This window comes from Agelaius tricolor, unplaced genomic scaffold, assembly GCF_023055355.1.
Source record: "Agelaius tricolor isolate 1412-34295 unplaced genomic scaffold, bAgeTri1.0.p SCAF_9, whole genome shotgun sequence".
Taxonomy (NCBI): Eukaryota; Metazoa; Chordata; class Aves; order Passeriformes; family Icteridae; genus Agelaius; species Agelaius tricolor.
The window spans coordinates 20,347,915-20,372,148 of record NW_027269269.1 but is presented as its reverse complement, the minus strand read 5'-3'; the positions used below and the strand labels follow the sequence as shown (position 1 = coordinate 20,372,148).

The 24,234-nt window shown below is 39.2% G+C and overlaps 1 protein-coding gene across 7 annotated transcripts in view; it reads right to left on the bottom strand.

Annotated features, from left to right (window-relative positions):
• Nucleotides 1-24,234, bottom strand: part of TSPAN9 (tetraspanin 9) — a 168,582-nt gene that overhangs the window by 71,161 nt on the left and 73,187 nt on the right. For 5 of the 7 annotated variants that reach the window (XM_071433036.1, XM_071433035.1, XM_071433034.1 and 2 more), the window contains one exon: nucleotides 20,011-20,090. The exons of 1 other annotated variant lie outside the window; for it this stretch is intronic. In XM_071433036.1, coding sequence (XP_071289137.1) covers nucleotides 20,011-20,073 — 63 coding nt within the window. In that variant the 5' untranslated portion in view covers nucleotides 20,074-20,090. Of the gene's footprint in view, nucleotides 1-20,010; nucleotides 21,013-24,234 lie in introns of those variants that run through there. One more of the 7 variants, XM_071433033.1, reaches the window with a different exon arrangement.

Here is a 24,234-nt window from a genome sequence, read left to right as displayed (position 1 = left end):
AGTTGCCGGGAGCACCTTTTACTGGTTTTTAATTCAGAATCTCATCAAGCAGAACCTCAGTTACTGAGTGGTGTCCCTGAGATGATACTTCTGCATATAACAGCACAGGCAGAGCCCCACCGTGCTCCATGCTAGGTTACCTGCAGGGTCCCAGGAGGAATAGCAGAGTCAAGGAGACAGACAGAGTAATACAAGTTAAAGCATCCTCCCAGGGCTAATTTCTTGGCTGGCAGGTACATACTATGTACCAGGATTTAAGATGGGATTTTTTAGTCTCTGCAGCTCCTCTATCAATTTTTCACTTACTTCAAACTTCCCATGAGTCTAACAAAAACCTGACTGCAAGTAAGTAAAAAGCAGGTATTTTTTAGTGCCAGATCTGACTACTAGATAGAAAATTATAATTATCAAGGCAAAATTATTTCACGTGCCAATGATAACATACAATCCCTCTTACAGGGAGTTCTATTTTCCATTTCAAGCAAATAGATTTTCTGTCCTCAGCATCAAAAATTTAAACCACTCATACTCCCCAGTGTTTTGCATTGAGCATGGCTCGTTTCCAAAAGTCAATGTCAAAAAGCAGTAGGGAGGTCCAGTGTTACATTATATCTCAATTTTTTCTGCATCAGTCATGTTTGGTTTGCAGTTTTCAAACACAGTTTTATGTGGTGTATTTTCTGCTGACTCTGAATCCTGAAGTATCAACCATGGGTTTTAGAGACACACTGAGCTATTTTCTTCTGTCACACTTTCACTAATCACAGCTTTTTCGCAGGCAAGTTCTGCTCTACTGTGCAGGGTTTCATTGACTTAACAAAGCCACTGTTTCTGTAAAACATGAAGATCTGCTTCTGAGCTGGAAAAGCGCTAAAAGGACAAAAAGTTAAAAGCTCTCCAGGTTACCTCAGTCAATAAAATCAATAGATGTGACTATGTGCATTACAGGTGGCCAACACAGAACTTTTGAGCCAAACAGGGACTGCAGGTAACACTCATGGTTCACCCCTATCTGACTAACATTCCCAGGTTAGCCTCATGCAGCAACTTAGTACAGGGAGCTGTAAGAAGCTGTCACCTCACTCTCCTGAATTACTCATAGAAATCCCCCCTTCCCCAGAGCTCTCCTAAATATGAGGTATGTAGCCTGTGGCATTCCACTGCTGAGAAATTTAATGCATGTCTCATAAGGCTGGGAGAGCTGGACACTTCCACAAGATACAAATGGCTTCATTAAGTGTCACTTTTATACAGCTCTTAGACCACATACAGCATAGCTAATAAAATGTCATCTCATCTGCTTGCCCCTTCAGAGGTCATTATAACTACATGAAATAATAAACAAGGGCAAAAAAGCAGAGAGATGATCTAGAGCAGGCAGGGGGCCTGACTAGAAGAGAAGTACACAGTGCTGATCTCAGGTCTGACATGTCCTCCTGCATGGCCATGTTAAGACAGTCAAACCCTCAGGTGCCTTGTAATCCTTAATAAAGGACTTTGAAATTTAAAGAAGAAAGGTTAGTCTTAATACCCCTTGTCCCTGTCTTTATCTTGATTATTTATTTTTTTTTTTAGTTTCCCTGTCAGGAGCACAGGGAAGTATTAGGCTTCTCACTGTAGCATCATTTTCTGCCTAGAGTGGGGGAAAACCAGCTTGAACTTTTTTATTTGCAAAGCTATCAGTGTCGAGGAGAAAGGGATGCCATGCTGGTTTTAGTTTTCAAGAATGCTGAAACCAGCTGGACTCATCAACCCCAAAGTTAAACATTCCGAGGAAGAAAAAAGTATCTGATAAAGTACCTGACAAAGGACCCAAGAAGTGATACTACTTACAACTTAAATAAAGATGCTGAGCTGGCACAGCTGGCCTGGAGACATAGCACAGACAGTCAATCACTTTATACTATAAAAAATCCATTCCTACTTTTTAACTGTAAAGTGTTCTAAAATGCTCCTTCTCCAAGTGTGTGAGTGGAAATTCCTCCCTTGAGTGGGGATTCTCCTCAAGGTTACTCCTCAAGGCTGAGCAAAAGCGATTTCCCCACAGTCATCAGCACAGATGAGTAACATCAATCTCTACTTAATAATTGGTTTTGCTAGCTTTAATATAGTTGCTTGAATATTGCTCCAAAAATAGTACACTATACTAGTAGTAATAGCTACCTATCCTGATGAAGATCTTCTAGCCTGATTATAATTATAATAATAAGTTTAAATAAATAATTTATTTCATATCTAGATAGATAGATAGAGATTAGGGTTTACATCCTTAATGCTACAGGACAAAGTTCTATAAAGGTTCAATTACACCTATAAAAACCTTTAGAGATAAACTGCTGGCAGAGTCTGGGGCCAAGATTGATTCCAGCTGCACTAAGACTCCTCTTTGAGAAGGAGTTTAGAAAGCAGGAGGATGCTTTCTGCACCTTGTGACTTAACAGGAGGGCTTCTTTAATACATTTTGTCTGAAGCGCCCATTCTGCCTCCAACACTTGTGAGTCTTGATTTATTTATTGAGTTGTGCTTATGAAAGGCAGCAGTAAAAAGTGAATCGCACATAAGCCTAAAAGTAAACACAGTATCTGCCAAAGTCCTTGAGTTCTTCTCACTTTTGCTCCCCAGTTTTTTTTCTTAGGAAAACAAAAAAACTACAAGGTTTTTTATCTGCAGCAGAGATAAGACACTTTCATGCTCTGCCAGTGTATGCCAAACCTATTTGGAAGGCAGCATCACCAGGCATCTTTTTGTGAGCAAATATATTAAAAGAAGGCTCTGTAAAGAAATTGCCTTAAGGCTCCAGTTCAGTGGTAGCTGTGGCAGTGTTCCTGTGCTGTTGGCTTGCACTCACTGTGGAAAGTCCCCACAAAGTCATGAATAAACAGAGCTCTTTATGCTTTTGCCATGGGATCACATGGGCGTATCAGTCCAAAATGAGCAGGAATCTTTTTTACAAAACCACACTATTCTGAAGGTAGAAGAATGGGTTCATTTAAGCAGGTCTTCCCAATTCAGTACTTTTGAATAAGAACTGTTAACTAAAAGCTCATGTCATTTGTCAGCTGAAATCTATTTTCTATCTCTATTGCCATATTTGAGTGACTAGGCCTTGAAAACAACTTTTAAAACTCTCTTCTTAATTAATACCTTAAACAGAGGTAACTTGGAGTCATGTGACTTAACAGCAACTACATCAAGGTAATAGTTTTTGTTCAATGCAAAGGACATTTTAAATTAAGTGTCCCGCTGCATGACAGACAACTCTATTCACAGAAACAAGAAACAACAGAAAAAAACCCTAAAACAGTAAAAAATGCTACAACAAATGCATGTGCCCTATGAGTCTGCAAATGGAAACATCATTGTCCTTACTCAGGCACAGCAATGCTAAACTGAAAATTCAAGCTGAGATACATCACACTTTGCTTAAGCCATCTACAAAGAAGCAATGTAGAAGCCTCTGTAATCACATTTACCTGTCTGATCTGCAGCACCTCCCTCAGAACAAGCTTAGCTGTAATCTATCACCTCCAAAGGGAGCTTTTGGGGAATCTTTCAGGTACAGCATACATAACACACACCTCCATAGCACACATCTGTAAGCATAGATATACAGGTAGATAGATAGGTACATAGGTAGGTAGGTAGGTAGGTCGGTAGATAGATAGACAGACAGATAGATAGATAGATAATTAAGCAAGATGACTCCTGTCCATGGAGCTGGAAAGACAATGGAGTTTTCCTGAAACAAAGAAATCTGTCACAAGCTGTTGAGAGCAAGCTGAACAAATCCTCAGGCAGTAGCATCTGGCCAGTCACTGAACAGAGTACCAAGCACTTTGGAGTTTGAAAACTGGCCATCAACATTCTTCTCTCTGAGAGCTGACTTCATCAGTAGCAAAGACCAGCCAGTGATGACACCTTTCAAAATCCTACTTTTGATTATGATGTTCAAGTTCAGGACTTCACTTGAAATTGTTATGTTTTTTGGTTGCCAGTTTTGTTGTTGGTTTTTTGCAACTGATGGCTAAGGTATAATTTTCTAAAAATTGATTTCAGATAGGACTGTAGATCAAGGTTTGATTTTCCAAGAGCTTGAAGAAGTGTTACAAAATGAAAACTTTACTGAAAACAATAGTCTATTAAAAAGGCATTTTTAATGGGCTCAACTATTGTCAAGAACTCAAAACTAATTTCAGTTCATGACCAAGAGTACTCAGTCTTTCTCCAGTGCCCACTGTTTCACTCTGGAGAACCCAAAGTATTTGTAACCTCTTCTTCCTCCTCCTTCCTGGGGTGCCAGGCAGAAGGCTGCCTCTGCTCCATCTCAAGGAGCTGAGCTGTGACTTATCATGAAAACAAACTCAAACTCAATCCCATGTAATGTCATGCTCACTATCAGGGTTTCTTAACCACTTCTACATTAATATTCCTCCAGAGAGAAAATAATTTAGGGTCCATCCAGCACAGTGATGACACTTTCATGTCTCTGTGGCAAACTCTTGTGCTCCCAAGGTTTTTCCTTTCAAGCATATGCTCCTGAATCTTTTCACTGCCTTTTGTTTCAGCATGGCAGTGCTCATTTCAGCCCTAAGACAGATCTTAAATCTATACACTCTATATAATCCTAGGCAGACATGATTCAATAAGCCTGTTTTTCCTTTTCATGCTATTGGGTTTGAACATTTCCTTTGCTAAACCTGCCCACAACACATCCTATAACACAGAAAACCTTGAGCTGACTACCCATAAAATATATTGCGTCAATGGCCAGACATAAATCTGCGCTGATGCTGCAGCAAAAAGAACCACTGCTGAAATGAATGTCACATCAGGCTGCAGTCTCGGAAGAACAGACAGAAGCAGGAGACACTACAGGGCAGAAACAATAAAGGAAGAAGCCTCCCTCTCTCCCCCAAGCTGCTATGAAGCAAAAAATTAGGCCAGAGACTGTCATTAAAGCAGTATTGTAATTACAGTTCCTAGAACCTTTTAGCAGTAAGTTGAGGACAGAAGAGAGTTTCTTTAGAAGGTGCCAAGCTTCTTTCAACAGAAAACAGAAAAACATCTCTCAATCATCCACTCAAAAATGTGAAGTCACGTCAGAAAACTGTGTGCATGCAGGCACAGTGCTATCAGATTTATAAAAGCGGTGCCTCACACAAGTGCAAATGAACCCTCTCAGCTTTCTCTGGTGGAGGCTGGGAAAGAAAGCAAGTAAGCCAGCAGCTGTTATTCCTCAGAAACCTGATCATAACCTCATCAGGATCTTTGCTTCCCCACTCAGTTACTCAAATTCTGAACCACAAAAGAGCAGGTATGATATTAGTACCAGCAAGGCTGGGCATGGAGAACAGATCAGTAGGTGTACAGCTGAATGTTGGGCAGAAACAAATTGTGTGCCATGGATCCTAGAAAAAGAAAGAAAGGAGGAAAGAGACTGTGGGAATACAGGGGAAGAGATTAAGGATGCTTTCATCCTCCCATTTCTCCCTCATACTTCTTTATGAAGCACACAGCAAAGCTTTAGAAGACAAAAATACTTCTATGTCTATATTCCCACAAATGAGCAAATTACAGTAGTGTTGTTTCCCTCCTTTCACATTAATTTATGCACATCTCTCTTGAATATGTTTGTTGGAGAACTCTTTGTAGATCCAGAGTCAGGATCTCCTAATTGCAGTAGTAGGAGTTCCTGAATAATAAGGAAACAGAAACCATCCAGACCCAAACAAGAAATTCTTCCTTCTTTCCACTGCTCTGGCTCCACTCCCCTGCCCTCCTGAAGTGCTGTAATGCTATCTGTTTCTTTGTGTTCCCAAGAGTTTTCCAAGATACAGGATCTGGGAGACCCAATTCCTGCAAAGAGTTGTGTACAGAACCACAGAATGAGATGGGACCACCATCAGGGATGCAGGGAATAAGGACAGCCTTGAGGAAGAACAAATTTTATCCTACTTCTTGCATGTCACCTTCTGAGACTTAAAAAAAAAAAAGTGGAGGAATGCTGCAAAGAAACAGTAGTTTCATGAGAAACACATTTCATGGTAGGAAGCACAAAGCAAAAAAGAATCACTGGTTAAGAACCAGAAAAATTAGAAGGAAGTAACAATTTAAACATCAGTGACATTTCTGATAATGTGTCTAATGGCACAGCACAGAAGAAAATTAATCCTTAACTTTCTAATTTGGATTTATGGGAGAAGTATATAATTCAGTGGATCTTCAGTATGTAACACACAGGGAGTATTTCAGCTTTCCAAAAGCATGTGCTACTTCAATCAGGATATGTCAGTGGAATAGGTTGGGGAGTACTCATTAAATCACTTGTTTATTATTCACACTACAGGAATGTGAGTTCTATTGGTAAAATGAATCAATCAGAGAGCAAAGAGCTATTCTCTGGAGTCTGCATTAATCAGCCCGACAAGCTGTCACTAAGGATTGGGTCAGGCTCATAGCACAGCATCCAACCAGTGGGGAAAAAAATCCCCGAGACGGCTGGAACAGGGAACAGTTCACCCATTTAAAGCTGTCCCCAGAGGCTTGTGTCAACCATTTATTACTGCTCACACACAGCTGCAGAAGCTTTTAAGTGAGAAACCTGCATTCTCGGACGTTCCAGAATTGTGTGGAAACATGCTTGATCCCAGCTTGTTCTGGGAGGACAAGCAAGATGAAGTATCCTGAAAGAAATACTGCTGGGCTTTAATACAGCCCTCTGAAGAAAATGCATTCATGAACTTGGAAAAGGTCTAAAACTAGGACACATGTCAGAACAGATACACTGTTGGGAAACACTCAGAGCTGTCATGCAGTCTGCACTTCAATAAAATGTTTTTAAAAGAACAACACTATTTTTACAGACTATTTTTCATACAAGCATATTGCTTTCAAAGTTTAGCTGTTGCCCAGATTCCCTCAATGTAAGTCTAAAATATAAAATATCATTTTAAAAAATGTCACTCATGAGAATGCATCAAAAAAATAGCTTTTTCATTTTTTAAAGAAACCCAAACAAAACAAAACCCCAGAACCATTAACCTGACCCACTCCCAACCCTGCTGGTAAAGATCATGAACTCCTAAAATCTCATTATCCTGAGATATACACTGTTAATGAGAATGAACATAACAGAGAATACAAACAGTAGCTGGGCTGCAGGAGCCCTAAAGAGAGCAGAAACATGGAACAAAACAGTCAGCAGTTCTGGTAATACTGTGAAGCTGTGTAACACATATAGCAACGCATAAAATCAATACTCTGTACCAGAGAACACAATCACACACTGTGGCCACTTGGACGGAGGAGTGATAAGATCAATGTTTCTGTTCTTGTCAGCACTTGTGCCAGCTGCACCTTCAAGCTAGATGGGAGTTTAAAACTGAGCATGACCTACAGGGACAGAGCTGCAGGATGGGCTACAAAAATTGCTGAATAGCTCGAAGAAAGAGAAGTGGTTTAGCTGAAATGTACTTCAGGGGAGGCTTGCCAGGGAAGGCAGTCCAGAGGGAAAAACAATAAAAGGATGAGTCTCTAATTGCAGCAATGTAGTGTGAGCAAATGCTCAGAAATGAGGAAGAAAATCTGTCCTCACAACAGAGCTTGTCCATCTCACAGAACTCTATACAGAGCACTGCACATGCTGCCACTCTAAACTTGATGTTAAAAGCTAGGGCACAGAACCACAGAAATATTAGTGCAAGCATTTAAATACAGCCTCGGGCAGCATTGGCAAGACTGTATCCTGCAGATCAAGAGATGGGATTATTCCACTCTAGGCAGCACTTGTCAGACCACACTTGGACTATCCAGGCTTGGTCATCCCAGCTCAAGAAATTGAACACCATCCTACGTTGTTGCACCAAGACAAATAATGAATGCAGGTTGCTTCACAGAAAATTTTGGCATAGCTATAAGAAAAACTGAAAACAAACTAAACTAATTGAAAACAAACATTGGAATAGATTACCAAGAGAAATGCTGGCATTTCTCTTGTTATAAATACTCAGTGCTGAGTTTGACAGGGCCCTGGGTAACACAAACTTAGGATTTCCCTTCAACAGAAGGTTGGACCAGATGTTCTCTAGAGGTTCCTACCAACCTAGAGGTTTTCCTATGACTCCATGATCTAAACATATGTTATGCTGTATGCGTTGCTAAACGCTACTTTTGCCGTAAGCTTATTTTAAATATGATTTTTTTTCTGATTTTTCTTTCCATTCCAGTAATAAAATAAAAATTTAAAAAAAATAGTAATGGAGACAAGATAATGGAGGATGGTTTACTGTTTTTCAAAATAACTGCCAGCATCTACTGAAATTAGCAAGCACAAGACCTTAAAGGAAAGGCCCTTTCACAGAATATTTAATTATACAATTATAAAAATTATAGAATTTCTGTCAGAGAATTTTGGATAAATGGCTATAAGGAGTTCCATGAATTCATTCAATTCCTTTAGTCTCTATTAAGCATTTTTTACCATATACTTTGAAAGGCAAGATACACAAACTTTTGGTGTGATTTGGTATATCCAATTTTGCATTTGAGCTTCATGAATGGGAGATAAATCAATATATCAGAAGTCAAACATTGTAGTATTAAATTGTAACTCCACTATGGTTTATTTGGATCATGAATTTAAATACTCAAAAGAGAACCATGGAAATCCTACCACTAATAAGGTGAACCTTACCACTAATACCTACTAAGCACAACAATTATTTATTTCAATTAAGATGTAAATGGACGAAGAGACTAAGAGACAAAACAAGAACAAAATCCAGCAACAGTGTTAGGTTCCACTTCTACCTAAGAGCAGAAAGACAAACTCAAATTTCCAAAGAAAATGGGATTCCAACCTGCCAAAGTAACAGACAGCTCTATCACACCAACATCATACATCAAAGCCACCTCCACAGGCATATTCTTTAAGAGAGTAGCTAACACCTAAAAAAAGCCTAAACAAGCACAAAAATATCAAACCAGGAGTAAATCTAACTCCAGCAATCTGCATTTTGGACTGCATCCTGTAAGACACAAAACCAATGTTGCACTGAAAGACATCCCAACATCCTCCCAGATGCTGAGAATGCAAAGAGAGATCCCACCTGAGAGTCCTCTCTACATTCCACATGCTGAAAAAGCTGTCAGCACAAACATTGCTCAGGCACTAAAAGACTAACATATGGCTCAAGGGGCTATGGAAAGTAGGAAGAAATCCTACTGCCAGCCATGCAACAACTCTACCTTCTATAACTGTTAAATCCAATGTTGGGTTACTTGTTCATTAGTTATGACATATACTTTATTTGCTGTTTTGGAGTTATGAAAAAATATTACAATGAAATCAATAAAGAGAGATATCCCACAGCCAAATCTTCACTTTGACTGTCATCTGTTGGATGACAATCTCAAGAGACCTGCAGTTTACTCCATGACACTTTGCAGGGGGTGGGGAGGTTTAGGGTTTATGTTGTGTCATGAGAAAACTTCCACTCCCCTAGGTACTTCTGGATGTCAGTGGCATGATGCCAGACCTCTGGAGTACACAGCCAAATAAAAGGATGCTGCACCAGTCCTAAACCTGTTAGTTCTGTGCCTGCAGACAACGCTGCACAAGCATGTGGAGTTCTGGGGTGGCTTGGCTCTGAAGTCTCTCAGAAGGCAAATGGCACATAACAGATGGTCGGTTGCTTAAGACACTTAGCAGGGACTTCAGGGATCCAGATTCAATTTCAGTTTAACTTTGTACAAGTCTCTTAGAAGGACACATCTACACCATGGATATAGACAGATTTAAGCTGTCTCTGCCCAAGCTAATCTGGTAATGAAAGTGCAGGAGGACTGCTGCAGACACCCAAGCTTGAGGGAAATGATCTGCAGGATTTCTGAGTTCGTGGGCACTGCCATACAGATCTCAACACAAGCCTCTCCATGCTGAAGTCTGCTGCATGTGGACTGGACTTCTGTTCTGGTTTTGGCTGGAATAGAGTTAGTTTTCTTCCTAGTAGCTGGTATAGTGCTGTGTTTTGGATTTGGCATAAGAATAACACTGGTAACACAGAATTACAGAATGCCTTGGGTTGGAAGGGACCTTAAAGATCATCCAATTCCATACACACCTGCATGGGCAGGGAAACTTCCACTAGACCAGGCTGCTCAAAGCCCCAACCTGGCTTTGAACATCTCCAGGGATGGGGAATCCACAACTTCCCTGGGCAATCTGTGCCAGTGCCTCACACCTGTTGCTGAGCTCTGCTTACCTTGAGTCAAGGACACCTCAAGGTCTGATGTTCTGCCAGCTAGGAGGTATAGAAGAAGCTGGGAGGGAGCGTGGGCAGGACTGGCCAAAGGGATGTTCTATAGCATAGAATGTCATGCTCAGTACATAAACGGCAGGGAGTCAGCCAGGAGCCATCAATCACTGCTCAGGGATGGGATGGGCATCAGTCAGTGGATGCATTGTACATCACTTGGGGGTTTGGGGATTTAATTTATATCTCTCTCTTTGTTATTTCCCTTTTAATTACAATTATCATTATATAGTTGTTGTTGTTGTTATTATATTTTATTTCTATTATTAAACTGCTTTTACCTTAACCCACTTACCTTTCTCATGCTTCTCCTCCCCATCCCACTGGGGTAGATGGGTGGGGAAATGAGCAAGCAGCTGTGTGGTACTGAGTTGCTGTCTGGGGTTAAACCACGACAACTTGCTAGTTCTGGTCTCTAAAGGCTCCCAGCCCTCTACCCTGTGCTCTAATGCACACATTCTCTTTGTTTTGGTGTCTCGGCTTTCCATCTGTATCAGGAGGATAAAAGCACGGCCCATACTTACAGGGTGTCAAGAGGATAAATACATTAAGTGGTCCTAAGGCACTCTGGGATTACAGCAACAGATGTAATATCAATTCCTTAAAGCAGTGAAAATGGAGAAGAGGGGGCAATTGAAACTCTAAGGAAAGAGCAATTGAGAACATAAAGTTTATTTTTTTCTAATTTAACTGTGTCTCTGCATCCAGAGGACACTGCAAAAGAAAAAGGGAAACTTTGGAACACAGCAATAACTTGATGAAAGGTAAAAAAGTGGGGGATGGGCACAGAAGTAAAGGATAATAAGATTCTTAACTGTCAATTCAGTTTAAAACTACTATGAAATGGGACAAAAATAGATGTTTACATTTCTGAATTACAATCTATTCGTAGACACCTCTCTTACCTGCTTATGAGCATAACTAGTCGGAAACTCCCCAAGATAATACAGAAGAAGAAAGGAGTCTTGTGAAGAATCCATGCTTCTCAGCAGTGACACAGCTACTAACAAAATGTAAGTATTCAGAAGCACCATTTAAAACAAAGTGTGCTTAATACATCAATTAAAGAAGCCTAAAAGAACAAACCTCTAATTCAGAAGCAGCCCTCCTAGTAAATTCAATTCTCTAAGATACCAAATTGAGGAAATTTGATTGATTAGTACAATGCAAATTCTTTACTCTCTGTTTTATTTTTGCCTCATGATTGTATGTTTGGTATAGAGACACAACAATATATGATGGAATTATTCCCAGTTAACTGCTTCCACTGTTAACCACTCCATACATTATTTGCAGAGTAAACGGCATGGTTTACGTTAACCTGCTTTGTAGTACATCCACAACATGGTAGAAATGTGCACATGAGCAACTAATGCATCTCTGTTAATGACTGGTAATTTGTTAAGCTGATAAAACCTACAGCTTATAATCTTATTGTTCATAATCTTATCTTCATCCATAGCCCATTATTGTCTTGCTTCAGTCTTCTTCATCATTAAAAAAAATTAAAAACATTAAACCCTGCTTATTTTAGTAAAAAGAAAGTACTTATCAGTCACAACTCAATACAGTTAGAAATTAATAATTCTGTAACAGATGATTAGCATAACAGTTTCTGCTGTTTTTTATTCCTTGCAGCAACTCTCAATACATGTCATACACTTTTAAGAATCAACTATAATGTGATCACTTTCTACTGCACACCTATAATTTGTACCCACAGCAGTACAAATTGTACCAGAATGCACATAAAGCTGAAGTATGGGGAAATCCACAAAAGAAATAAAAGATTCAGTCTCTGATGCTTCATGACTCGCCAGTGTCATATGGGAAGAAAGACAGTAGAGAGCATTTTAATGTATCTTCAAAACTATCCCTGTGGCATTGATTAGAAACAGTAATAAGGGGTTTTCATTCAGCAGTCAGAAGACAGGATTAGCAAAAGGAGCTTGAAATGAGGACCAAGTAGATTCAACAGAATCCATGGGTACAGAGTTCTTTCCCTACTAAAGAAACATTTTTAAACATTACTAATGCATTCGATTCTGAAAAGTTAATTCTCATCTCCTACATTTAACAACAAAAACATAGCAAACACAAGGAAGCAAAGAAAGAAATAAAATAAATGGCAAACTAGTCTTTCCTGTGCTCATGAAGACTGTAGGGACTTGTCTGTGGCTTGATTAGGGACGACGACAAACAGTGGCTGGATGTTCTGTAACCCTGTGGAGAGCCTAGCCCTGGCTGCATTACCTGCAGTGACAAAGCCACGGGCCAGGGTGCCAAGTTTTGAGAGACAGTATTGAAGATGAGCTATAGATGACTTCTAAAATTCAGACTGGCAGCAAGTCCCATGAATGTTCACAATCCTTGCCCTACTGGATGCAGTAGTTAAATGAAGAAGGTTCAGATAGCCATGTGAACTTTGGCCCAGCTCATTAAAGGCAGCAAGAAAGAACAATCATTCCAGTCAAATTTCCAAACAACTGGAAGTTCAATTATCTGTGCTGAATAAATTAAGCAATTTAAGTTGTTCCTAAGCAGCAAGGGACTGAGCTAAATGGAGATCTGAGTTGATTCAAAGCTAATTTGTGTCAGAAAGTTCTGAAATGGCTTTCAGTTCAGTGTCTGCAGTAATTTCTATAAAGTGGTATTAAAACTATTAAGTTTCATGTGAGAAGTCCTTAATAGGTTCAACAAACATTCACTGTCACCTTCGGCCATACAAGGTCCCTTCCCTTTGTTTGGGAAGTGTGGTTTATTTATTTCTGCAAGATATTTAAAGCAAAGCCCAACATAAACAGCAGGATTCTTCCTTTTGTTCACAGTTTTCATAAGTTGCTGAAAGGCTGGGTAATTTTACATATTACAAAACAGAGGACCTATAGTATTCCATAATACCTGTGGTGACTTGGCTACCCATTAGAAACATCCCAACTATGTGTACAGCAAAACCCTAACAAACCACACTTTACTTTCCAGAAACTAGAATGCATTCTCCCATCTTTACTACCCAGGTCTTGCTCTGTGTCAGCAGTGTTTAAATAAACAAATTAGATGCCTCCTTGGACAGCCAGATAATGGAGTTACAAACTCATCCTTTACTCACATGAGAAAGATTATACCCCTTTAGATGGGCCTCTTGCAGACCTACTTACCTGGGGGTAGCAGGAGCAGACAAAAAGGGAACCTGCTAACCAAGGCCCTACGAAGTGGCTTACTTAAATGGGTCTAGGAATGCAGAATTAAGTAGGAAATATCACAGTTATTACACTTATTCAAAACTGACAATAAGTCATTGCTTTATGGAAATTTGATACATTCTTGTTTTTAAAGTTAGGAGAGTTGAGACATAGAAGGCTGAAGAAATTTGTTTAATGTCATCCTCACATCCTCAAAGGATATGAGGAACAGAACCTGAGTTATATGTTTTAAAGAAAGATTTAACTCTGGGGGTACAAGGGTGCAGGGAGAACTGGAGGGGAGGAATTTGTTTTCCAACTTGAAATTCTTACTGTGCTTCTCCCCTTCCATGACCATAAACCTCCAAATGTACAAATGAACAAATGTCCACATTAACAGCAGTTATGTACAAGTCTGCCTGAGTGATGAATCAACTCGTTGTTTATCCAAAATAACAGACACAAATGGCTCTCACACCTACCAACAGCTAGAATTAAAACACTTCCACACAGAAGAAAAACCAAAATAATTTTAAAATCCCCCGCATCTAAAAAAATAAAACCAAAACAACCTAAATAAAATATAGTGCTAGCAAAGAGTAGTTAGTGAGAGAAACACTGCAAAAAATGCTGAATCTCATGTCTTGTCTTTCAAGTTGCAATAGCTTAGACTCTAAAATGAGGTTTGAGGCCCTCACCACCAGGATTAATCAGTATTTACTCAGCTCTCAAGCAAAATTCAATATTTTAAATTAAAACTAGTCTCAGGTCTCCAATAACGTTTTAATATTATTCTGTAATGTCATCATGCTGGTTACAAATGGACTTAATTTACCTCACATTCATTAGGACACCACACTGTTTGAACTCAATATTACGTTTCCTTCTCCTCCCAGCCAAAACATTGTCATGCTAAAATGTTTTTCTAATAGTTCTCCCCCACCAAGGTGCATGTTTCCATAGGGACAGCAACAGTACTACACCATTTGGATAGGAAACTAAAACTAATAGCCGGGATCTTTTCACAGCTTCTCAAATTCCTATCAGAAAAAAACAAGAATTCTCCAGCTAGTGTCACTGAAAACATTAGCTTTTCCAGAATTCACTGTCTTGCTGGTTTCTCTTTGGTTTTTGATATGGGTTTTTTTTTTGGTTGGGGGGAGGGGTTGTTTGTTTGGGATTTTTCTGTTTGTTTTTGTTTGGTTGGGTGTTTTTGGATAGTCTTATTTTCACAGGATTGTACCACAACTGTCACCACACTTATGTCATTAGAGTGAAAATACAACAGAAGTAAATATCACTTATTATGTCAAGAGACAAGCATCCCAGGGTCACTGACGGTCTGTCTTTGTCATTATCCCCTGTGTGAGAAAATGGAGACTATCAGATAATGCAGCCAGCGGGAGGGCAACAAAAGAGAGAGAAATTTAATGTGTGTCGCTTCCAAAGCTGTTTGTCGTTAGCAATTTTGTTCTGATTTAAAGGACAAACTGTCCACCCCTTTTAAACCTCAGAGATTAATTTTCAGTTATTTGTAGGGTCAAAGTCTCTTCACATGATTTAACTGTCTGTCCAACAGATTCAGTTAGGCATTCAAGCTTTGTACTTCAAACTAAACAGTGCACTATATTATTTATTCCAGTTTGGCATAAATAAGTATGGATTACCTTATGCAAACCATTCTAAAGTTGTCAGCTGCTTTACAGTACCAAGAGCTTTGACAGCAGCCAGACCCAGAGAATGGGCATGCTCCCTTCTCTTTTAGTATGATCTGAGACTTGAGTATAAGTGGCCTGCATGGCTGCTCTACTACTGTCTTTATGCTCATTGGTAAATGCACAATATTGGTTTTAATCTACAGAAAAAAGTATTAATTACTCCCGCTCTAAGATTAAATTGCACAAATAATTAATGCAGAAAAATATTATCCAGGAGCAACAGTCTTTATCCATTATTGTAATTACAGAGCATTAGGGAAAAATTTGCTGTATTTGACCAGCAAGTTTCCAGATCATGTTTTTCTCTTCTAAACTTATGTTTCAGTAAAAGGAAAATGCTAGTAGAAAATTTACTTTGAAAGTAAATATTAAATAACTGAATTTGTATATTTGATTCCACTTTGAATAAATTGTAACTTCTGCTCATAACTTCTGCTTTTAATTGTAACATTAATACACAGGTATTATTCTTATCAGATTTCTTTAGTTGTTTAAAATTAAAAACTTTTAAAAATAAACCCCATTAAGGATTTTCTTGACTATGCTTAGCTTTTCCTCAGCTCTTCTTGAAACACAAAAGATCAGAAAGATCAGCCTTAATAATCTTGCCATACAGCTCCTAGTAAAATGCATTTTATATTAAAATTAAGCAATAGTAAAAATTATCAAGATGTCTATTATGAATGCTTCTGTATGCAGACTCATTAACCTAAGTTAAATTAATAGAACAAGACAAAATGTAACCATGACCATTGACCGCTTGCAAAGTTCCCTAGTGACTTTTTGGTATCTTATGCCAGTCATTTCAAAAATTCCATTTTAAGACCACACAAAAGGCTCATTTCATGAGTGATTTTTTTTTTAAAAATCATGTCTCATAGAACTTCTTCTTCTATAACCAGTAATATTTTCTGATGCATTTTGTGAAAATAATTATTGTAATCCTTTCCTCTAATAACAATGAAGTGAAATCTCCCATAGAAAGACATACACCCTAATGTTTATATTTAGTGATTACCTTCTTTGACAATTTAGCTGCTATCTGTAGAAGCAAAAATCAATACTTTATTTCTTCTGCAGAGCAATATCAGCTACTTTGCAATCTCCACATGTTTGCACATAAATATTCTTGAAGGCAAACTAAATCAATTAACATTTGTAGCTGTCCATCCAGTCCCTTTGCAAAACATATTATGCACTTAGGATGAATTCAGTGTAAATCATCATCCTAGCCACACAATTAAATACTATAAGCTTCCTTAACCCTCAGCTCAGACTTTCCTAATCTCTGAAAGAAAGCAATGCCAGATGGCCATGAACAACTGTTAAGAATCAGAGGGACACAGAGAAATACCTGAAGCTCTCAGTAATTCAGTGGAGAAACACCTTCTGTTCCAACTTACTGTTAGGCTCCACTTAGACAAATTTGCTTTCTACAAATCATAGGTGATTCTTCCAGGTTAACTGATACACATGCTAGTAATTTTCAAAAGCTGTATTTTCTTGCCCTGAACCAAATTCACAGACAGTGAATTTTTGCTACAACCCTTGGTCAGTTATCACAGCAACAGCAAGTACAAAGTGCAGAGAGAATCCACTGACTACTGCATTTCTCCATCACTTGAAACATACAATTGTACGTAAGTATCTGTGGGTACACATTAAAATAAGTAAAATACATTGTATGTAAAAATAATGTGTGTAATATATAATATTCACATATAATTAGTTGTCAATCTGTATGAGTTAGCTGCAAGGCTGAAAGAGGAGTAGAGCTCATTGGCCCATGAGGCACAGATTAGACCCCATTTCTCTGCCTCAAGAAGAAATGATGGAAAAAGGTTCCTCTTTTCCTACAGAAGAACATCTTCCTGTAAGCCAACACAAAGAATCAGTCCAAACAATCATGCCCAGCATGCTGGGATGCCAAAGGGCACCTCCAGTGTTCATTTTCAGAGGAAGCATCTCACAAGCACCATTTTATATGGCAACAGTGTCGATGTGTCTCCTCATCTCTGAAGACCAGGAGCCTCATTCTGCTTTAAATTACAGTTCAGGAAATTTCATGTTTAAAAGTGAAGCTTCTCTTTTTAAAAATAAATCACCTTGCATTGTAAAAGATGATAGTCCCTGCTCAAGAGCAGGCCACAGCTTCATGTTTTTGGACTTGGGTTTCTTAACAGAAATTCAGAAGGAAGCAGTGAGAACGGGCAAACCTGGGAATGGAAAAAGTAGGTTAAGAAGAAAGATAGGACGGAAAGAGCAGGGAGTGCTTCAGGGCAGGGCAGGAGCAAAGTGCACTGGCAGAGCTGTGTGGGGAGTCCACTGCTGGGCTAGCAGGAGGGTTCAGGGCAGGAGCGCGAGTTGTTGGAGGTGCACAGCATCAGCTAGGAGCACAGCGTCAAACATTCACAACCTCTCGGATATATTCATGATGGAACCAGTGGAGGTTCCAAGTATGAAGCCAGATGTGGCAAACCACAGAAAACATATAGTGTAGTGTGCTTCATTCTAGTTGCATTCCCAGGAATCAAAGGATGATGTTGCTCATTTGAATGTCTCAAACAATAAAGCAGCACAGTCAAAAAAAAGAAAAAAAAAGAATACAGCAAAACTGGAAGAATGCATGGAAACATCATTCTGGCTTGCAAAATTGAGTATAAGACAGCTACTGTTAAGAAGGGAGGACTTCTGAGCAATTTAAATCAGGCTGAAGGATCACATGTCTGTTGTAAACTACTTTAAAAAGAACCTGACATCTTGCATTTAGCATTTTTTAATAATCTCTCAGATTCACCAGGCCATAGCATTATTTTCATTCTGAATAGCATAGTTCACATTTTAAAAAAAGGCATTTTTAGAATATTGGCTAGTGATGTGGTGATAAAGTTTAGTAACAGAAACAAAAGTGATATAAGCCTTACAACAAAAGACACGGTAAGGAGAGTGTGAAGGGGATTAGGAGAAAAGGGTAAGAACTGAAGAAGCACAGGACACTAGAGAACTGTTCCAGATGGTAGGCTAGTTTTAACCTAAGCAGCAATGTGTTTGTACAAAAGTCCAGTGGGAGCTGAGCAGACAGAGATGAGCACACAGATGAAGTCTGAAATGTTCTTGTGAGTTCAAGGAATGGGAAAAAAAGGACTCTGAAGGTCTGATGCAGAGTCAAGAAAATTGCTGCTTGGGAAGAAGAAAAAAAACAAAGAAAGATGTTGCATCTAAGGAGGTGAGGAGTAAGAGACACCTACATAACAGATCACAGAGGACATGAGTAATGAGGCCAGATAAAAACTTTTCTAAAACTAGTCACCACATAAATATATGAAAAAAAAATAGTTCAACGTGTCAAAGTAATGCAGCACTGAGCCAAATAGCCAGTTTGATATTCATATGGTGTGGTTAAAATTATTTCTTCCAAAATTACATATGGCAACTGTCTAGTAGGGTATGTGTACAGAAAAGGAAAAAAAAATTAAAAACCATAAGTGAACTTTGATCAGATGTTCTTCAGTGATCAGTTCTATCTTTCTATTTCAGTAAGATGCCACAAGTTGAGTAATTTCAGTCTAGCATTTCAGTCTATTACTGATAAAAGCTCACTGTTGCGTGAGCGGTTCAACACTGTACCAAATCTCCCATTAACTCTTGCTCTTAGAGGTTATTTCAGTAAGTGGGTCAAGATAAACAGACAACCAGCTAGTAAGGCTTCTAATTTGAACAATGATATCTGTACACCAGAGGTAGCTATTTGAACTGGACTGCTAATGCTCCTTTTTCCAAAATAAATCCCAGGATGGTGTTTTCATTTATTTATGAAGCTTACTGTATGTTTCTGGATCACAACCATGAATGGTTTTGTTCACGTGCCCAAGCTTTGTAACCACCAGGAAAAAAGTGACCTTTGCTTTCAAACTAAGCAAACCCTTTCATATTGGGTTATATTCATGAATACTCAGTACTCAAAGAGCCTGTGATTTCCTTAAAAATACTGTACTGAAGGATGCTTAGCTGGCAGAAGACTTAACATTTTCTCCCTTCCCTGTTGTGACAATACTTTGCTCTAAGTAGCCATTACGCTTTTAACTTGCTGGCTGAAACATTCATTGTTGCAACTCCTCACACCTCCTGGCTGATGGAGGAAAATCAATTTTGATCCCTGAGAAGCAAGTGCAAGTCTCCAACTTCACACACCAATGTGTACAATTGCAGCTGAAACTGAACCCATATTAAATCACCATTCCAGGCATTTTACATTTATGCTGAGACCTTAAGAGGTTAGAACATACATGATTTACTGTTTTTAATTGGAGAAATGGGACAGAACTTCCTTCAAATGAAAAAAGCACTTTGTCAAATGAAGTTTACACAAAGCAAATGAGATTTATAGTGACAATGAAAATATACTTTAAAAATTAACCTTAAGCTTTTTTCAAAACAAGTATTACAACAGAATGCAACAATCCAGCCACTGCAGGATTTTAATGCTACAATAATTCTGGTCTTCCTTAAAGGGCAACAATTCTGCCCTTTCTTAGATAACCCAGTTGAAAGCACATTAGAATAGCAAGTCTGAGCAATCAGAAGCCAAACTACAGCAATCAGGTAGCAATAAAGATACAGAAAGCATGTGTATTTCCCAATAGACACAAGTTTAACAATGAAAATATTCCAAGCAGGTATGAGAGAGAGGGAGGGGAGGAGAGAACTTACAGTACTGCTTCAAAGATGCACTATACACATAATGCAGCAGTACAGGATACACTAACAGATGAAGGCAACTGAAAAGGCAGTACTCACCCAAAATATTAAATTGAAAAGGAACATCATGTATTTCAAACAACACAGGCAGCCTCTTGCCATGTTGCACTTCTTAAATTCTAAAAGGAAAACAAAGGATAGATCCAGGTAAAAGACCACGTATTTGCTGCCTTTGGGTGCACTGTATTTTTCACTTTTTACGCCAGTTCCAGTCCCAGCGCCGGTCCCGGTTCCGACCCCAGTGTGGCTCTGTGTGCGTGATCCAGTTGTACCATAGAAAGCTCCTGCAGTAAAACCTCGACCAAATTGCCTCCCTGAGGTAGAAGGTTTAGCAAAATCTGAGTCTTTGCTATCCAAAGATGGACTCCGGTGAATTGAAGAATCCTCACTACTTGACTTCTCCATGATCTCTCTTTTCACAGTTGTCAGATTTAATGTATAGCATCTCTCAGCATTAAATGCAGTGCCTTGCAAATGCCACAGTGCGCTAAGAGCTGTCTGTGCTTTGCTTCTCTTTTTCTTCGTACATAAATCAGATAATCACTGCAGAATTTATTCACTGCATTGTTGCTGGGTTTATTTTTTATAGCAATGAAAGCTGAACTCTGTCTGTCTGAAGCATGGATTTATACATTAATATCCCGTGCAAGAGCATACTCATGATTTATCTTGATGAATCAGTTATGCAGAACTTTGATTTTTATTAAAAAGAGCCATAAGCTCTTTCTCTGCACTCCTAGTCTACAGTCCTCTAATCTATAGGCAGCAGATGGTCCTTGCATCCATTTCCAAAAAGCTTCTGCAGTACACCTGGGAGACTCTCCTCGAGCCAGAGCACTTTCCTTGCTCTCAGCTTCCCTCTCTGTGTCTCTCTGACTCTCTCTCACACGCTGTCTTTTTTCTTTCCACCCATTTGCAGTGTCTCATTCAGTAACCCGCTACCGGAGCGCACTCTGTGTTTCACTGCTGTTGCCGTGAAATCATCAGCAACTGCAACCACTGGGCATTTCCCACAGAAATCCCTGACCTAACTATCGAGTAATAAATCCGCCCTCCTGCTCGCCCCTCCCCTCTGCTTTCCATCGGGCCAGTTAGCAGAAGCCTTCTCCTCCAGGACACGCCTCCATGACATAATATCTTTAATAGGATTAGAATTACTCTTGACTATACAAGTGCACAACAGAAAATCTCTTTAAATGTCAAGTACTGTTTAGCTGTTTATGCGCTAGAACCGTTAGGCAGTGATATTCCTTCGATGCAATAAAATACAGAAAAAGTATGGATTAGATAGACAGGTGCTAACCTCTCTCTGCTCATTAACAGTCACTTACATTTTTTTCTGGCTTAAACAAATCCCACGGGACAAGCAATGAGAATAGGCTAGCACCCAGCATACACTGCTTAGGCACACATCTCAGCTGTACGTGCACATAATGCAGCACCATCACCTGTGATATAATTAACCAGACAGAGCGGCTGCCTCTTACGAGGTCATCATTCAATTCTTAAAACTCCCCAAATGTAAGGGGATCTAAGCCTGCAGCTCTTTACACGCTATTTAACAAGTACATCAGAGATTCCTGTTGTGCACAGCAATAAGCCATCTTACATCACAGGTTGTCTGTGAACTAGAAACACTGACCCAAATGCCACATTTCTTTTCCACAGAGGAGTGCAACATGCCTGCTAGGACTCTGAAACAGGGAGGGCACGACTGTGCACGTGTGCCTGCGCATATGCATGCGAGTGCCTGGAGGGGAGGAAGAGAAGCACTTCAGGTCACTACTCCCCATACTTCCAAATTTGTCATTTTGTCATAAGCACAAAAGCAGCACACCAATGGTGCAAAGTGCTATAGCAGACTTAAAATGCAGGTTATTCTTTTCTTTCTGTAAAGAAAGAAACCACAGTAGGAGGCCCCTGTGAAGGAAATACGGCTACCAGGAAAAGCAAAATTTTATGCAATTTTCAGCTGACCCTTCCACGTGCGCATTAAAATGCACTGTTCATGGTTATCTCCAGTATCTTTGAAAAAAGACAATGAACATTTATTCAATCTTGTATATCTATGGCCAAAAGCCTCTAAGGATTCTGTAACTTTTATGTAACAAGATCAGAATCAACACCCTAAAGCAGTGCTGTACCTTTCTTGACAGCCTTTTTTCTGCTAAAAGATCCCTCCATCAATAAAGTACATTAAATACCCAGTATTTGGATGTGTAATATCTCTCTCACCTTTTCTGCTCTAAAGTAAGATTTTAACAACAGGCAGGTCCAAGCCCATATCAACAATGTTTGTTCACTTTGCTTTTCAAAAGTAATTTCAAAGCTCCCTCCATCAGATGTGTCTGTCAGAAAGACGACAGCAGGATGACTGCTCAGCACTGTGCGAACAGAAAAAGCTACACACAAAACTCCCAAGTAAAAAAAGATAAATTAGCCATGACCAAAGTAGAATGGGCATTTCTACACATGTCTACAGTGCACGTACGAACTTCACCATAAGCAGTTATCAAGCAGCAACCTTCTCAGCAAAACACATGGAAGCAACTTGCAGGTCACAGCCAGGTACCTGCCTCAAACACCAGAGCCTGCAGGATAACTCACACTGGAACACAAGGCAAATGTCTGAGTATGAATTTAGAAGACTCTTCTTCTGTTTGAAATTCACTTACTGGAAGTGTAAAGTTGTACCACTGCAAACCAATGCTACAGCTAGATATTTTCAGCGGTATTCACTTGTCATACAAAACTGAGCTCTCAGCCAAAAAATTGTGAGAACACACAAGTACTTTAAAGCATTTTTAGCTTTTTAGTTTTTCCACCCTTTGGTTTGCCATAAAATTTACACTGACTTAGACTAGCTACAGAAAAAAAAAATTGCTGTGCACTTGTGAAAATTAGCGCAATATAAATATTTGCCTTCCCATTGAAAGTACATGACAAAAATAATTAATCCGCCCTCCTCAAGGTTAAAAAAATTGAAAGAATATTCTGTAATAAGCAAAAAAATTTCACAAATACTCTCATAGTTTGTAAATAGTGGAAACTTTCTACTGATGGTTAGGAAAAAAAAAAAAAGCAAACCAACTATACCTCCAACCTTTTTTTTTTCAAGTTTTCATTATTAGAACTTAATGAAGTTTTCCTGTTTTCTATTTTTACCTCCAAATACTGTAAAATACTGGTTTACTGCACCATTACCTCTAATGTACCTTCCATTAAGAGATCTTCATCATTGGTCTACAGCACAGTTTGTACTTCACAACAGTCCCAAGCAAAGACACATGTAAAGTCAACAGACAGCTTAAAAATGCAGACCTGAACAACGAGCAGTGGGGAAAACACGGCTCCAGATCCGCCTCTCCTCCTGCTGTGTAGCAAGAAAACATATGACTCTCTTATGGTTATGCTGTGGCCACCAGGGAGACTTTACAAGCCTCAGTAACCTTCAGCCACTCGAATTTGCAGCCATGGTGTATCTTTACAGATTAGAAGCCACTTCCTGGTGCTGCAACTCCAACTCAGTGCTCAGGTACTCAGTTAATAAACCACACAGGGCTGCTTACTAGCTGAAAAAATAGATGGTGAAAAAGATGTAAGCAGTCCATCCAGCTGTGTTTTGACCAGCCATTGCACTCAACTCTGCCTCTGACTGAGACTTCAGCAGAAGGTGTTGCTGCGTGGCAACAGCACCTTTCAGGGTCCCACTCAACAGCACAACCTCAGCGTGAGGACAAACACATTTTGCTTCACTACAGATCTTAACTCTGTTTAGTAATCAGGGCATGAAAAACATTCAAAAGCTCACTCTGTACTTCATTAATGTTTGATTACTGAATCACAGAATTTTGTTGCTGAGTGATGCCTTCACATCAAGAAAATAATTTCAGTCCCACGTGTATATGCCTGGGACAAGGCAATAAACAATCCTTTGCATTTAAATGGCTCTTCCAAATATTAAGGGTAAAAATGTAGGCCACTTTCAGATAGCAGGTATGAAGACTGATGTCATGATTCAATTAATGGGTGTAGCCAAAAAGTGGAAAGGAGGAATATTATTAATATGGTCAAAAAGCATAGGCTGGCTCTCCTACTGAAACTGATTTATTTGGCTCCCTCCTGGGAATAGTCCACCATAGTGCCCAAAGCACACATCCCAGCATCTTCATTTCTTTGTGAATTTCACAATTTTTAAAAAATTATTTAATCTTTTTTGTCAACCTGTAGTTTAATCTCACCAGAGCCTCAGTGCCAATTACA